Source organism: Dermacentor albipictus, chromosome 7, assembly GCF_038994185.2.
Source record: "Dermacentor albipictus isolate Rhodes 1998 colony chromosome 7, USDA_Dalb.pri_finalv2, whole genome shotgun sequence".
Taxonomy (NCBI): domain Eukaryota; kingdom Metazoa; phylum Arthropoda; class Arachnida; order Ixodida; family Ixodidae; genus Dermacentor; species Dermacentor albipictus.
The window spans coordinates 13,062,460-13,077,768 of NC_091827.1; the positions used below are offsets into that span (position 1 = coordinate 13,062,460).

The 15,309-nt window shown below is 46.9% G+C and overlaps 2 protein-coding genes across 4 annotated transcripts in view; one reads left to right on the forward strand and one right to left on the reverse strand.

The window, feature by feature from the left end:
* Positions 1-21: 21 nt before the first annotated feature.
* On the forward strand, positions 22-4,098 carry LOC139047695 (dimethyladenosine transferase-like). The gene is made up of 2 exons (XM_070521627.1): positions 22-586; positions 3,250-4,098. The coding sequence occupies exons 1-2, from the start codon at positions 165-167 to the stop codon at positions 3,743-3,745; spliced, it is 918 nt and encodes a 305-aa protein (XP_070377728.1). The 5' UTR covers positions 22-164; the 3' UTR covers positions 3,746-4,098.
* Positions 4,099-4,708: 610 nt separating this feature from the next.
* The window catches only part of numb (NUMB endocytic adaptor protein), a 100,002-nt gene continuing 89,401 nt past the window's right edge, over positions 4,709-15,309 (reverse strand). For all 3 annotated transcript variants that reach the window (XM_070521626.1, XM_070521625.1, XM_070521624.1), the window contains exons 6-7: positions 11,407-11,613; positions 4,709-6,876 (exon numbers count right to left, since the gene is read on the reverse strand). In XM_070521626.1, coding sequence (XP_070377727.1) covers positions 6,458-6,876; positions 11,407-11,613 — 626 coding nt within the window. In that variant the 3' untranslated portion in view covers positions 4,709-6,457. The remainder of the gene's footprint in view (positions 6,877-11,406; positions 11,614-15,309) is intronic.

Sequence of the window (15,309 nt, forward strand, 5' to 3'; positions counted from 1 at the left end):
AAACTGCTAAACTTCGACTGGCTACCGCTGCTTGTAACTGCTGCAATGTCTGCGCGCATGTTGTTCTCGCGTATGTCAGATGCGGACACGTGTTGAACTGCGGATCCAGGATCTGGTGTTTCTGGAATATTTAGTATAAAGGTAGTAGTCAGTCATCGGTCGCCATGCCGAAAGTGAAAACCGAGCGGACGCGTCACCATGAGGTGGTGCAGCGACAGAACATCGGGTTCCGCACCGAGCTCGGCCAGCACATCCTCAAGAACCCGCTGGTGATCAACGGCATGATCGAGAAGTCGGCTATCCGGCCCACCGACGTCGTTCTCGAAGTCGGTCCCGGAACGGGAAACATGACCGTCAAGTTGCTAGAGAAGGCCAAGAAAGTGGTTGCTTGCGAAGTGGACACTCGGCTGGTCGCCGAACTGCAAAAGCGCGTCCAGGGGACGCATCTGCACAGCAAACTGCACATAATCGTCGGCGACGTGCTGAAATCGGAGCTGCCCTTCTTCGACATCTGTGTCGCGAACCTGCCGTACCAGATTTCGTCGCCGTTCGTCTTTAAATTGCTGCTGCACCGGCCCTTCTTTAGGTAGCGTGAACGCAAGTTCGTAATCGCTTTCTCGCAAGCTTCACCGTTAACTAGCTGTCGTACGAGTAGTTGGTAAGGCGGACAGCCAATTCTATGAAGCAGCCCAGTAACACGCTACATAAAACCTTTCTAACTCACCGGGCGAGGAAACTAACCAATGCTCACACGAGTCGATGTGTCATTCCGAGTAAATCAGCAGCACACTGCGCAGGACGGCAAATTCCCCGTTGGCGTTGCGCAGTAATCGCACAGGCAAATTGGTGCCTGGGCGGGATTATGATTCCTTAATAGCTTTTACTTGCTAGTTGTAACGACGTGTCGTTTTCGTGTTATTGGCGGCGCCTCCAAGACACCAAAGCTAGAACCCGGGCAGCAGTCCGTGGGTTGGGGCTCGCAGAGACTCCAGCCTACGGACTACCCCAATTCTAGCTTTGGAGCCCCCCTACCCGCTGCCCCTTGGGGGCCCTGGAGGATCTGCGCCGCCTGCTTTTATAATAATCTCAGGTCAGGTGCTCTCACTAGGCCACCGTTCGCCGGTTACATGTGCGCTCCTGGAGCAGTACTTGTAAAAAAAAATAAAAAAAAACGAGAAAGGCACCCCCAATGAAAAAAAAAGCACCCCGCGGCTTCTGCAACATACCGCGCCCGTAGGAATTTTGCAGAACTGGAATTCTCGCAGAACTGCGAGAAAAAGTTACAAAGCGTCTGGCTTGTGCCACGTTGTGTTGTCTGTGGTTCTTTTTCTCCTTATATTATTGCGCTGCTACATTGATTGGCTTTCTCTGGCAGCACTTAGAAAATTTTACTGTTATTTCATTTTGGGCCCCTTAGGAGGCAAAAAAAAAAAAGCCTTTCTATCATACCCATGGCTTATTGTAACCTTTGGAAGTGCATAATGGGTACTATACCATCATGTAGGACCATTCATTGGTTGTTGAACCTTATCGCTGTTGGGTTAAGGTCTATGCAGATGAGAAACCAATATTTCCATTAAAGGCAATTGAAGGATCCCACTAGAAAGCAACTGCAACTTAAGTTTACACCTCTATATGGACCACAGGCTTCGTGAAAGAGCTGAATTTATTTCAATTCAGATGCAGAAACAAACTCACGAGTGCACTGGAAAGTTTGCATGGCCAAGTTATTCCGAGTTATTTATTCCATAAAATTAGCTTTATGGCCTTCGCAGAGCAAGCACTCTTTTATACTGGGCTTTAATGCTGGCCTTTAAAATAAAGTTTCTTTTTTTCCTTCCTTCCTTATTGCAGAATTCCCAGTCCATATCCTTTTGCTCAGGGGAGTACATGTGCCTTATTGGATTTCATTGCATTTAACTATTCGCGGTGCCCATGCAACACTCGTGTTAGGTGATGTGGCAATTTGTGAAAAAAAAAAAAAAAAATGTTTTAGAACATACTATGGTCAGGTCGAACTACTTGTAAAGGCATTGTTCATTGCGTTTAACATGTGTATGAATGTGCAAGGTAATAAAAATTACTGCTTTTAGACTTTAACCTTTTGTTAGGTGGAAGAAATCTACTCATGGTTTCTGCTATACTTTTTCCCAAATGAATTGCACCACACGGAAGAACTGCAAAAAAATTTTCTTGTACAAGAATAGTCTGAAAACTCAGCGGCACAACACCTGTTCCACAGATAACTTGAGGCCATGAGCCAAAGTGGGACACATGTCCCTCTCTGCACACCTTGGGCTCCTTTCTTTCAGGTCCGAGTTAATTATGGCTTCTTATAGAAGGGTTCAAAGCACACAATGCAAAGAGGTACTTGGCAGGTGCTACATGCTAGCTTTGTGCGTTTTCCCTATGAAGTCATTGAGTGCCAGCGGCACCTTTTGTGCGTAGTGGTGGTGCATAGTTAGTGCCCATGCCCATTGAACCGAACGTCTGGGCACCTGTGTCATTATTGAGCATTTCTTGCTTCCTCACTTGGGATATGCTAGACTGTGCCAACCCTTGTAAAAGCTCCTCCCATTGATGAGCTGCCCAGTATGACCCGAAAGAACAGGTATGTCACGCTGGTTTCGGTAGCAGTACTGGACACCTTCGACCACTACATTCAGCAGATTTGCATGTAGCTGAAAACAATGGCTCGCTCTCGCATCAAACCTGCCTACAATTGATCTGCCATACTGGCATGCAAGAAGTAATTTTTGCACTAATTGGACAACTCATTCATGGCGAAAGAGCAACCAAATTCACGCATTTGAAGGGCGCCAACAGCCAAAAAACATGGCAACAAGGAAAACAACTACTAGTGCCACCTACCAATTCAAATAAAAACTTAGCAGTATAATTCCTTTACCTTCTATGATGTGGCGCTACATGTTTCTGTGGGGATATGCATGTCCCTCTGTGAACACTAAGGCAGCTTTTGCTTGTGGTTGCAGGTGGGACATTTATGTCTCAGTAACCAACAAAGGTTTAGGCAATGTCTAGAGATTGAATGTTCGGTAGTCAAGACTATGCAAGATGTTTGGAGCTCAATTTGGCATGAATAAAACCAGTTACAGGCAGTCATGCCTCTTTATTCTCACTGCCCTATGTCAGGGCTGCATTTTGTGCCAAGCTTACCCAATAGATACAGTACCTGTGCAGTGTTCGCATCATGCAATACTGACGATTCTCACATGCTCTCGTTTGTAGGTGTGCCACGCTGATGTTCCAGCGAGAGTTTGCCCAGCGGCTCGTGGCTAAGCCAGGCGACAAACTGTACTGCCGTCTGTCTGTCAACACACAGTTGTTGGCACGCGTCGATATTCTCATGAAGGTCGGCAAAAACAACTTCCGGCCCCCACCCAAGGTTGAGTCGAGCGTTGTTCGGCTCGAGCCACGCAATCCTCCGCCGGCCATCAACTTTATTGAGTGGGACGGCCTGCTCCGCATCTGCTTCGTGCGGAAGAACAAGACCCTCAGTGCTGCCTTCAAGCAGACAGCCGTCCTGGCTATGCTAGAAAAGAACTACAGGGTCCACTGCTCGGTGGCCAACGAAGAGCTGCCCGGTGAATTCAACATGAAGGAGAAGGTGGACGAGATCTTGACGCAAGGAGGCTACGCCGACAAGCGTGCCCGCACAATGGACACTGATGACTTTATGGCTCTGCTGCACCTGTTCAACTCAAATGGCATCCACTTCTCCTGAGGCATGTGGACATTAAGAAGTATTGTGCCATTTAAACGGATTAGCGGAATAGTTATACCCATGGGTGCTTTCCAGTGGGACTATTGCTAAGTGACAAGCCGTATTGATTAGCATTTGATGGAATCCCAGCATTGCATCTGCTTGTTTCTGAGAATAGGCTCACCTTTACAAGCTTGAATTAGTGCTGTGATTGTAATATGCATTCAAGCACCATTGTAGTGTGATGTGTCTTGACTACAACAGTACATCAAGATGACCTTGTTCACATTACACTTATCAGATTACAATTAAACAGATTATCCAATGGAATGTCACTTCGCCACGGCTTCATTAAATAATTATTTGCTCCTATAGATTCCGTTTTAATTGTGAAATACTTTCACAACACATATTCGATATGTCCTATGAAAATTCTCGTGGTTTTTAACCTGCGACTGACATTTTCGGCTTTTCATTACAACCTGTTTCAGCATCTCTTTGAAAACAAAATCTTGTGTTTTGTTGAAATGGCGGACAAATTTCCCAAGCAACGCCACAAGCAAACTGAAAGGATGATTTTGTTGATTTTGCCGTTTTTCTGGTGACTCCTCAACTAAGGTGCACAGTTCATAGTACTGTTGGGCCAGAGCGTCGTTTTCTATAGAATGCATCAAGTTATACAGGTGCTGCTTTTCTGAAAGCTGCACATGTCACAATTCTGTGCTTAGGCCCGATAACTTATCATCTAAACACACTGAAGGGCTCACTTGCTGTATTCCCAGCTAAATCTTCCAAGTTGACACCCCCATCCTTCGCACCGTTTAGACCTCAAGGCAGCAGCATGGCTTCTGCCAAGATTGCATTCATAGTTGTTCTCAAAGCACGAAGGTGATATCAAATGCTGTTTTACTGGATGAAGGCACCTTATCACCGGCTCGTGCACCACAGGCAATGTAAACGCAAATAAAACGAGACATCAACTAGTTAACTTGATCACTGCCATACTCATTTATTACATAACTTGTGGATACACACAAACACGAATGTAGTCGGCAAGAACGAAAACCACGGTAACAAAAAAAAAAAAAAGCCATAAGGCGCTTCACAGCTGTCGTGTTGCACCACTTTCAAAGAGGACTGCGGCTAGCCAAGAGTGACGCATACAATGAGAAAAAGAAGTGGATGTGGGGACATTGAAACTAAAATGCAGTGATTCATTAATAGTCCTTTGCATGCTTTAGCCTAGTGTCCTTCAGAGAAAAAGCAGATAAAGCATGGAACATCAAAACACACAACTAATTTCTTTCCTTCTTTTGTACATTGTCAACCTGGCTTGTACAACCTTCCTTCGTTCTTCGAAACAGCGCCAACTTCCTTCCAGAAGCAACAGTCTACGAAAGCACAGCCCAAACAGTTCAGCACACCAACGGTAAAAGCTGAAACATACACACACACAGCCCCTCAGATGCAGCAGTTAATACAGTGCGAACGACGGCATAGGATGTCTGGCAATATAGCAACTCTCTTTTGACACTTGAAAGAAAACCGCAGAAAGATCCCGAACAGTGAAGAACACAATGGAAGAGGAACACAGAACAACTAAAAACACATGGGGAAAGACGTCGAAGCTTTGTGGGCGAAAATCCTGGAGTGAATCGTCCACGAAAAATAAATGTAAACAAGCACCTTCCGTTCAGCAATTGTAACATCGGCCTATTCTCTTGTTTCATCATTTTTCAATCACCGTTTGTAACATACAATGAGGAGGGAGAGACGTGACCTCGCCACTTGGGCGAGGCTCAGCCATAAAAAGCTCTCTAGAAAAACATGATATATATGAAGACGAAAAAGAAAAAAAGATCGGCATAAATACACTTCACTCCCCACATTCATGCACACACGGTGAGGATAAAAAGGGTCTCGGAGGTATTTAGAGTGGATGCACCAACCTCTCTAAGGCTCGGGAAATGCAAGTTCATCAAGAGAGGAAAGTCAGTGGACACCGACCACCGACGACTAAAGGGCCGAGTCCCAGTAACACTATCACGTGGAATGCAACATTGCAGCAGAGTGCCGCAAAAGAAAAACAATTGGCACCGCGATAAGCTTTGCCATAGGCAGGTCACGGGGGGACGGTGCAGACTGGGGATTTGTGGTAACATAGCCAAGGATGATCAAGGTACATAGAAGGGTTCAACAGAATTCCTTTTTTTTTCTCCTTGACCGTCTCGGGTGGGCTTGTAAAGAGGGTCTTGCCACCATGGCCTCATATGTACAAAAAGAGCGCGTGTAGTCGAATGTGTGCGCTTATACACCCAACAACATGAATGTGACGCAGCAATGAACAAAATGGCTGGCTGCTGAAGTTAGAGAAAGAGGAGAGGGGGGAAAAAAAGGAAAGCTAATGAAAAAAAAAAGCGCAAATGAAAAGTTGTCTCTTCGAGACACTTCCGAGGCAGCTTTGTTGTGGAGCGTCCCTGACCCTCCGTTCCTTTCGTCCTGCCCAAACGAAGACAGCTTCTACAAACGTCGCGCTATGGTTTTAAATTTCGCTCGAAACGCGTGCATCGCGACAAACCCGCTCGACTGGTTTCAGGGGCGCTACTCTTACCCCGAGACGGAGACTACTGCTCATTCTCAATGCAGGCGCTCGGCAAGGTGCCCTCAGCTGTCGGTGGCTTCGAAGTGCACCGGCACAATAAAATCCTGCGCACTAAAGAGAAAGTGGCGCCACTAGAGGTGCACCTCGAAGGCCTTCACAGCGTTGGGCCCCACGAACGGATTGGTCGCCACTGGCGCCTTCTGTGTGGGTAGCGACGCCCACTCGGCGTCGAAGGGATCCTGGAAGGCGGAGCTTGTGGCATCTCCAGACAGCGGTGGCGTGGCACTTCCAGCGAGGGGCTGGGCATGCGACTCCTTGGCCCAGTGGGAGGAGAACAGCGAGGTGGAACGCATTGGGGACACGAGACCGTCGGCGGCACTCAGCGACTGGCTGCGCAGCTGTGGAGCGCCGACTCGACGAGGCAGGGCGTGAGGCGGGGCCGCTATGGGGGCGGGGCTCCGTCGGGCGGTGGGCGGGGCTGCGGAAGAGGAGTGCGTGGGCAGGGAGGCCAGCCAGGCATCGGCGCGAGATGAGTCAGCCCAGGGGTTGCCTGCACAGACATGTCAAACACACTCGTCAGAACAGCTAAATGCAACAATGGTATGCCAGCCACGTACCGGCAGTGGTGGGAATATGAAACAGAATGAATAAATGTAGTGTTGAATTATAGTCTGGTGATAACGCAGGAGAAGCTAATCCCAGAAAAGCATGACGTGCCAACCTTCAGCCCTCCAGACTTCAAGAAGTACCACATCCTGTGCTTAACCAATTCGAATGCACTATCTTTTTCTGGAAAAAAATTACTGAAAGTAAAATGCACAATTAGGTTGTAGTACAAATTATAACTGCACTAGCGCAAAAAAATGTCTGTTATCTCATTCAAACCACATGCCAGTGTAGTTGTAGAAGCTGTGATAGCTTTATGCCCACTCTGCAAGTTCCTTAGGCTGCCACGGCTGGCAAGGTGTTAAAAAAATTCAACATTTGAAATGCCACACACAATACTGCATAAGTGCATAAGTGTTGATTGTGAAGAAGAGGCCTCTGATGATTAGGGATGCCCGGTCTATTGTGGCTCAATTTTCTTTTCCTGAGTGAGGACAAAGTATGCTAGGTGGACATAGCTTTGGTCACTTCTGGCTGTGAAATTCGGGTGTCACTCACACTTGGGCAAGAAGGCTACCCCACTAGGGTGAAGCAAGGAGGCAAGTAAAGGCAGTGACATGCATACGAATGATAAGGATTACGGCTGGGGGGGGAGAGAGAGAGAGAGAGACTAAGATGGCCAGATTCACTAGTGCATGTATTCATGCACCCTTTGAACGGCAATTAGTTTCCACATTCTTGACGTTTCACCGACTTAACAATAGGCACGATGGCTGGGGAATACCTCATGTGAAAACTTCTGTGCAGGAAAACAAAGCCTCTTTCTAACCGTGAAACCATGATGCCCCATTATATGCAACAGCACCTTCTGTAGAAGCAGTGTCAATGGCTCATTCACTGAAAAAGCTGAAATGGCAAATATGGTATCTTAGGTATTTGCTTGAATACAGATCCTCCAGTGCTTGGGATCTGCATGATTTTAAAGAGGATGGTTGGATGAGTATCACGCCTTCTTGGAGTAAATGAGCGGACAAGAAAGCATAGGTGCATGCAGCCATTGTCACATCATTGCCATCATGCTGTCATCACGCTGCCGTTGTTGTGCTGTCATGTCGACAAAAACATGTCAACAATTATTTCTGCTGCCATCATCAAATATCATTATGTGGTTTACTTTGCAACACATCAGCGGTATACAGTGAATCCCGTGGATACGATCTCGTTTATGTACGCTTTTTGAGTGCCAACATTCGCAATCGAGAACACAAAAAATGACCAAATAGCATAATGCTTATATTGTACTGGTTTACAAGTTCCCGGAAAACGCTATCTTTCGACACCAACGTTCAGTACATTGCGAATTTGTGACCTTGTGATACATTTTCCGGCTGCTAGATCCCATGTAAACAAGAAAATGTGTGAGACTTGCGTGATGGAAAACAGTATCTGCGCATGGTGGCAGCGTCACTGCCTGTCTCGCATGAAAACACAGCGTGCACTCAGTTTCTTATTACAGTACCAGCAAATCCCCTCCTGGGTCCTCGCACAGCACATTCACAGCTACGTTCACAGCCAACCCTATTGCGATAAGCATCTTCACTTATGTGTTTTCACAGCGCATGGGGTGTAGTGCCATTGGAAGAGTACGTACTGCACGGTTTTAGTAGGTGATAATCTAAACACGCTGCCGTTCCCTGCTGCAGGCACCACAATGTGAGCGTTACGTTTCGCTTGAACGGCATCCGGTGTCGTCCACCAGCTCAATTTCGTTAAGGTTTTCAATCGCCATTTTAAAACACTAGGCAATAGAAAAACAACAAAGGCGTATCTCAGACCCCTGAAGCACCCCCAGCTTGACGTGTCAGCATCTCTTGCCTTGTGCGAAACCATGTACGAAACGCTTCGCATTACGTAGATGTCAACTACACTTGAGCCTATAGAAATTTTTAGTTACTTTAGAACGTATGTTTTCTCCGTTAGTACCATATTTACTCGACTCTAACGCACCATCAATTGTAAGGCACACCCATATTCCGAGACCAAAAAAAGAAAAAAAGACACCTCCCTCGATTGTAACGCGCACTCGTTTGCCGTGACCTAAATAAAAGAAAAGTCCTTTGCAGTACCGCGAACCTCATTCTTTCATACAGAAATACAAGTTTCTCTCATTTGGAAAAAACAAGAGACTTCTAATGCACTAAAGTTGCGATAAATAAAAAAAGTTGCAGTTTCGCCCGAAAGGTGAAGCGTCGATTACGATAGCAAATTAGTAGACAGCTATACGAAAAGTAAGAATAGTAGTTTTATTGGCCGCCTAATCTTTTAAAACATTCGCTCACCAACTAAATTAACAAGCATGGTGTCACGTGCGCACAAGCAAACATGAACACATCTCACTCAATGACCTAGGAAGCTCTTTAAATGCTGGATTGAGGAAGTGCGGTAGCAGGAGCGAGGGAATCGACCTCTGTACGGCCTCTCGCTTCGACGCAAATGAAGCGATGAGAACACAGCGTGGTGTGCCTAGAGGTGTAGACTCTTGTCTTCGTCGCAGATCGCTTTCAATATAGGGGCTGCGCGACCACGTCGTACGTAGCAGCCACCGGTGTAGAACACCTTGCCTGTTTGCGCCAGCCCCGCATGCAAGTTGCGGGAACTCCGAATGCGCGTGATGCGGCCCGATTTCCGTCTGTCTCCGTACGCGTGATCACTTTCCTTTTAATTGCGGTATTGTGAGGAACTCGGCATGTCTTTGCAGTCGGCACTTCCATGCTGATAGAGCAAACGCAGAAAATGGGATGGCAGACTGTGCACTAACCTAAGCCGAAAGAAGCATTGCCTAAGCACACGTCACGCACTACACCACATGGAGAAAGCTACGACAGCTAGGCTTGAAGCGCGTACGAGGTGGCGATTTTGAAATGCTGATGGTGATATGGTAATGCAGATGTAGGGTCGTACTCAATTCTAACACGCACGCAATTTTTGGACCAGTTTTCTCGAAAAAAAAAAAAAAAAAAACATTTCCACTTTAGAGTAAATACGGTATGTTGTTTGTCGCACTATTTTTCAAAATGTACAAATGAGGTTCTACTGTACTTTGGAAAAATGGCTACTGCGTTCATTTTATTTGCGCTCTCCGTATAAGCCGTTCATTTACTTTGACAATCATCTTCGATGCTTTCTGCAAGAGTGTTTTTACAATACCTGTTAAAGTACCACTGAAACGTATGGAAGCATGTTATGTGGGTGCCGCATTCTCCGGTATGAACAACTTTTGCTGTGCGCAGCTCTTGCTTGTTCACTTCCACATGAACTCTCACAAGCACCGGTGAGAAGCATGCAAAGTTGTCACCCTAACTGCACCTCATAAACTGTGACCAACATCTGGGAAAATGGTGCCCTTTAAGTAGCACCCTAGCGCTAGTACAAGTGGGCAGGCATTTGAAATGCCTGCACTGTTGCACCACTTTTGCATTCCATGCAAAAATAGTGCATTATGCAAGAGCTCCCTGAATACACCATTACAAGCATGTGAACGTGCTTAACAGATGTGGACAAAAGAAAACATGAGACAAACGCAGTGCATTGTGTGTGCACTTCATGTGTCTCGTCTTTATATTTTGTCCAGGTCTGTTAAGCGCGTTCAGATGCTCGCAACATTAAACCAATTCGCCCAACTAGCCGTGCACACCGTCACATTGGTGTCCAAGAACTTCTCTTCCCTGGACTGTTTGCTAGTTCGTGCAAATTGCATGCGTTGCTGCTATTTCCAGTGCTTTTGAGAAATGCTCACACAAGATGTGTAACAGTCCAGGGTTACTTATGGTGACACTTGGGGAGCCCTCAGTGGGAAAGCTTATATAGTGTGGGGATGCGCGACTCTCAAGCCTCCCCTGATATGTTGTTTTCCCACATAGCTCCTGTCTCCTGTAATCCGGCTTTGCCGCATGGCTTGGTGCCGCTCCCGCTGTTATGTGGCGTAAGGCCACCTAACGGTGATGTTACTTGGGCGCAAAAAGGAGAAGGCTCTTCCTCTTTGGCTTGGGGTTGGCAAGCAGCGCGAACATTCTGTGCGTGCGTCGATCCATGCTTCTGCGAGACCGTCTCATGAGGCCTACCCCGGCATGGACGAACACGATCGTTCGAACGCGCCACCGTTCGCGTGACCGTATGCGCGAACGACCAGGTGTTGTAGTCCAGCAAGGGGCGAACATATTCGTTCGTTATCCGGTCGGACTTCTACGATTTGTTGAGCACCCATCGGCATGTTTTGTGGATAGCCACTCAGCTAGCAGGAATTGATCTATGAAAGGTGCAATAAATGCCCTTGTGATTGTTTGCACTACTGTTTTGTCGTTCCTTTGTCCCAAGAGCACGGGTGAGAACCCCACGATAGATAGCAAGCAGTGGCTCCTCAGTCTCACACTGTTGCCAAGATGACCAACGCAAAGCCAGCTGTGGCTGCACTCACTCTGTTGTACGGGTGCCACAGCAGCCTCTGGCAGTGGCTGCTGCTGCTGCTGCTGTGGCTGGGGCTCGGTGGGAGCCTCTTCCCGGAACGGGTCGTCCCTGGCCGAGTCACTGAGCAGGCTTAGCCCCTGGCTGACCTGCTGGCACATGGCGCTGATGCTGTCGGGCCTCTCGCTCAGCGGGGAGGACTCCGGGATTGGAGGGGGCACTGCGTGGGTACACGTAAACAAGCAATAAGATGCAGTGCCTCGTACATACTTGCAGCGCACAACGAAAGACAACAGTATCTTCCTGGCTTATCATATCTCTCTCGATCCTGATCAAGTGCATATAGTTCAGCCTACCTTTGCTATAAGAACAATAACTTTTCAAAAATGTGCCCCTCGAGTTGTCCTAGCGTGGTGGCAGAATGTCAGCAAACTGTAAGGAAACCAGAAAACACCCACGAGAAAGAAACAAAGTGACAGGAGGAATCACTGTCACTCTTCCAGTCACTCTGTCTGTTTGTTATACATTTTTCTTTCTGGTTTCCTTCCAGTTTGCTGGCATTCTACTATGCAATAATTAGGGTTGTGTGAATATCCAACATTTTTGAATCCCTTCGTAAATGTTACTATTTTTCAAATACATGTACTTTTTCAATATTGCAAAACATCAGGTGCACCCAGGTAAGCATAAGATTGGAGCAATAGTATGCTAAGCTTCCACACCAGCGGGCACAATATAGATATAAAACATAACTTGCGTAGTGGCGCAGGCTACATCTTAGGATGCCATGCTTTACAAGGCTATACGGCAATCATTCGCCCTCTCTGAAGAGTCGTGAGCAAGTGAAGAACATCGCTATTTTCACCAATTATTTACACGCATGAACATAACAGTGTTGACAAGCCAAGACTACAGCAACAGGCCAGCATGAGTCCCACAAATGCGCTTGTGAGAGAGTGAGTGCCCTTTACCTTTTGTGTCATTCACAGAGCATCAGACAGAAAGGTCTGGTGAAACTCGCTGTAGAATGCACTCTCAAGTGAGTGAGGTCACTGAACTCACTCCGCTGCATCAAAGTGCAAGCCTCGATAGCAGTGCTTCAAAAATAAACAAAAACTTACTTACTGCAAGGTCAGTATTAATTATGCAGACACTTTCTTTCATTTCTGATATTGACACGTGTACTTGTCTTTATCGGGCGACAAGTTTTGCCGCCGAACAAATGTTATCGCACAGCGCGGGACGCGCCTGCATGTATCCGAAGTTTCTGGAAAGTTATCGATAACATTTGTTCGGCGGCAAAACTTGTCGCCCGATAAAGACAAGTACACGTGTCAATCTGTGTGTACATGCCGACATGCTAGCGATGTACGTCGACGTCGAACACAAGACCTGGGATGCCGTCCTGCCGTACGTAACATTCGCTTATAACACGGCGGTGCAAGAAACAACACAGATCACGCCGTTCAAGTTGGTTTACGGCAGGAACCCGACGACGACGCTCGACGCCATGCTGCCGCACGTAACGGACGAAGAGAATCTTGACGTCGCTACCTATCTCCAGCGCGCCGAAGAAGCCCGACAGCTCGCCCGCCTGCGAATCAAGAACCAGCAGAGGACCGACAGCCGACACTACAATCTCCGACGACGCTTCGTCGAGTACCAGCCCGGCGACCGTGTTTGGGTATGGACCCCGATGCGCCGACGGGGACTGAGTGAGAAACTATTGCGACGCTATTTCGGACCCTACAAGGTCATCCGACGTATTGGCGCACTGGACTATGAGGTCGTGCCAGACGGCATTTCACATTCACAGCGACGTCGCGCACGACCTGAAGTGGTCCACGTGGTGCGTCTTAAACCATTTTACGGACGCTAACGAACTTTCCTTATTCCGCTTTTTTCTTTGCTATGAGTGCTTACTTATTACTTTGATTTGTTTGCAGCATCGGGTCGATGCTTTTTTTTTAAGAGGGGGGTATTGACACGTGTACTTGTCTTTATCGGGCGACAAGTTTTGCCGCCGAACAAATGTTATCGCACAGCGCGGGACGCGCCTGCATGTATCCGAAGTTTCTGGAAAGTTATCGATGCTTCTACCCGCTGTCTGTTGTCGCCGAACGTTGTGTTATCTGATTTCATCGCTTGACACGAATGGTGTAGAACATTTTAGAAGGCATGCGGGTCCCAACGTTTAATCTGGAACATTCGATGATTGCTGTATAAAAGCCGACGCGCCTGACCCGCTGATCAGATTTTCGACGATCGCCGACTGTGTTCGCCGCTTTCGTTGTGCTATATATAAGTGTAGCCTGTTTTGTGGGCACAGGTTCGCCCAATAAAAGCTAGCTTTGTATTCCACCGTACTGCTTCTTTCTTCGCCGTCACTACCACGTGACAATATTAAATAATTATAAGCATCCCCGTGCTATCGGCAACAGGCACACCCCAGAGTTGCCAGATGCTGCCGAGCAAATAAGCAAATAACCACCCCAAAACAAGCCCGAAAAAAGCGGCGCGACTTTTGCTAAGAAGCCCAAAAGAAGCGGATGATAACAAATTTTCTCATTCTTGCAAATCGTTTAATTATAGTATTTAAAAATGGTACAAATACGAAGGGAAGGAAAACAAATCACTTTAATTATTTTGAACAGCAACAATATCAGCAAGAATGAGCGAAAACACTCATGCACTTTTTAACATTGTCCCCAGGGTAGTCTGCACCCTGTTCATTGCGCGTTTGCCAGTACATGAATGAAGTTACTTGTTGACTCCTCCAATCAATGTTTGATTTCACGGTTCAACTACATACAGTAATCGTCGGATGTGTTCGACAAATCAGGAAAACCCGCTGCGTCCACTTCGGAACCATACATGTTTTTAGAGTTGAGTAGCTGCAACATTTTTAATGTCGGTTGAAAGTCCCGGCAGCAAAGACCTCGAAACTTTAGGCCATAACGTACGTGCAGGATGCCGCTAAACATAGGATTCTTCATTATGTTTCGGTGGTGCGACTTCACCAGGTTCATGTGCGAGAGCACGCGCTCGACATCGGCATTGCTAAGAGACATGGCCAACAACGACGGAGCGAACTCTGCTATTTCCTTGAAACAACTTTCGCCGCTTGCATCCTTGAAATCTAGCACTTCTACCCAGAAAGGAGCGCCGTCCTTGTTGTTTACATTTTTCCAAGGAAGGAGGAACAGCCGTCTATACTGAGCATCCAGGAGTCCTACATCACCCTTGAACAGTTTGAGGAGAGGCACATCCTGAAGGGGCAGTTTTACCTGGCTCAGTATGTTCTCGGGCGAGAATGATTTCATGGAATTCCAAAGATGAATGTTGGGAGGAAGCCTACAGGCATTAAAATAACAATATTTGCAGGAAAAGCGCGAGTAAGCCCAAAAAAACGCGACAAGCGACTGTAAAAATTTACAAGCGACTCGGTGAAAAAAGAAGCCCACATTCGCTTATATTAAGCGGAACTGGCAACCCTGGCACACCCACTCTTCCTCTGCTCGCCTTGGGTGCAAAAGCCCATCTTGGCTTGTGATGATTGGTCATGTTAATGCAGTTGTAACAAATTACCTCTTTAACACTAAACATTATGTAAGAGGATACTGAATAAGAATTTTGCTGCCGAGATTTTAAACCCAAATGAAATCTGGGCCGCTAAGGATGGCAAACACAGCACTGTTCTCGTAAATAAATCAACGGAAAATAATGAATTTAGTGATTTCTCATGGACTGCTGCACCTATACACAGGGTGTGACATTGATCTTACCGAATACTGTTGCTGTGGCCTCTGAGATTGTTCATGTCATCAAAGCGATCTTGGAGGCCACACTGCTGCGCTCACTCCTTTCCCATTGACATTCCCTACTGGCCCGCTTGCTCGCGTAGCCTATATCTTGG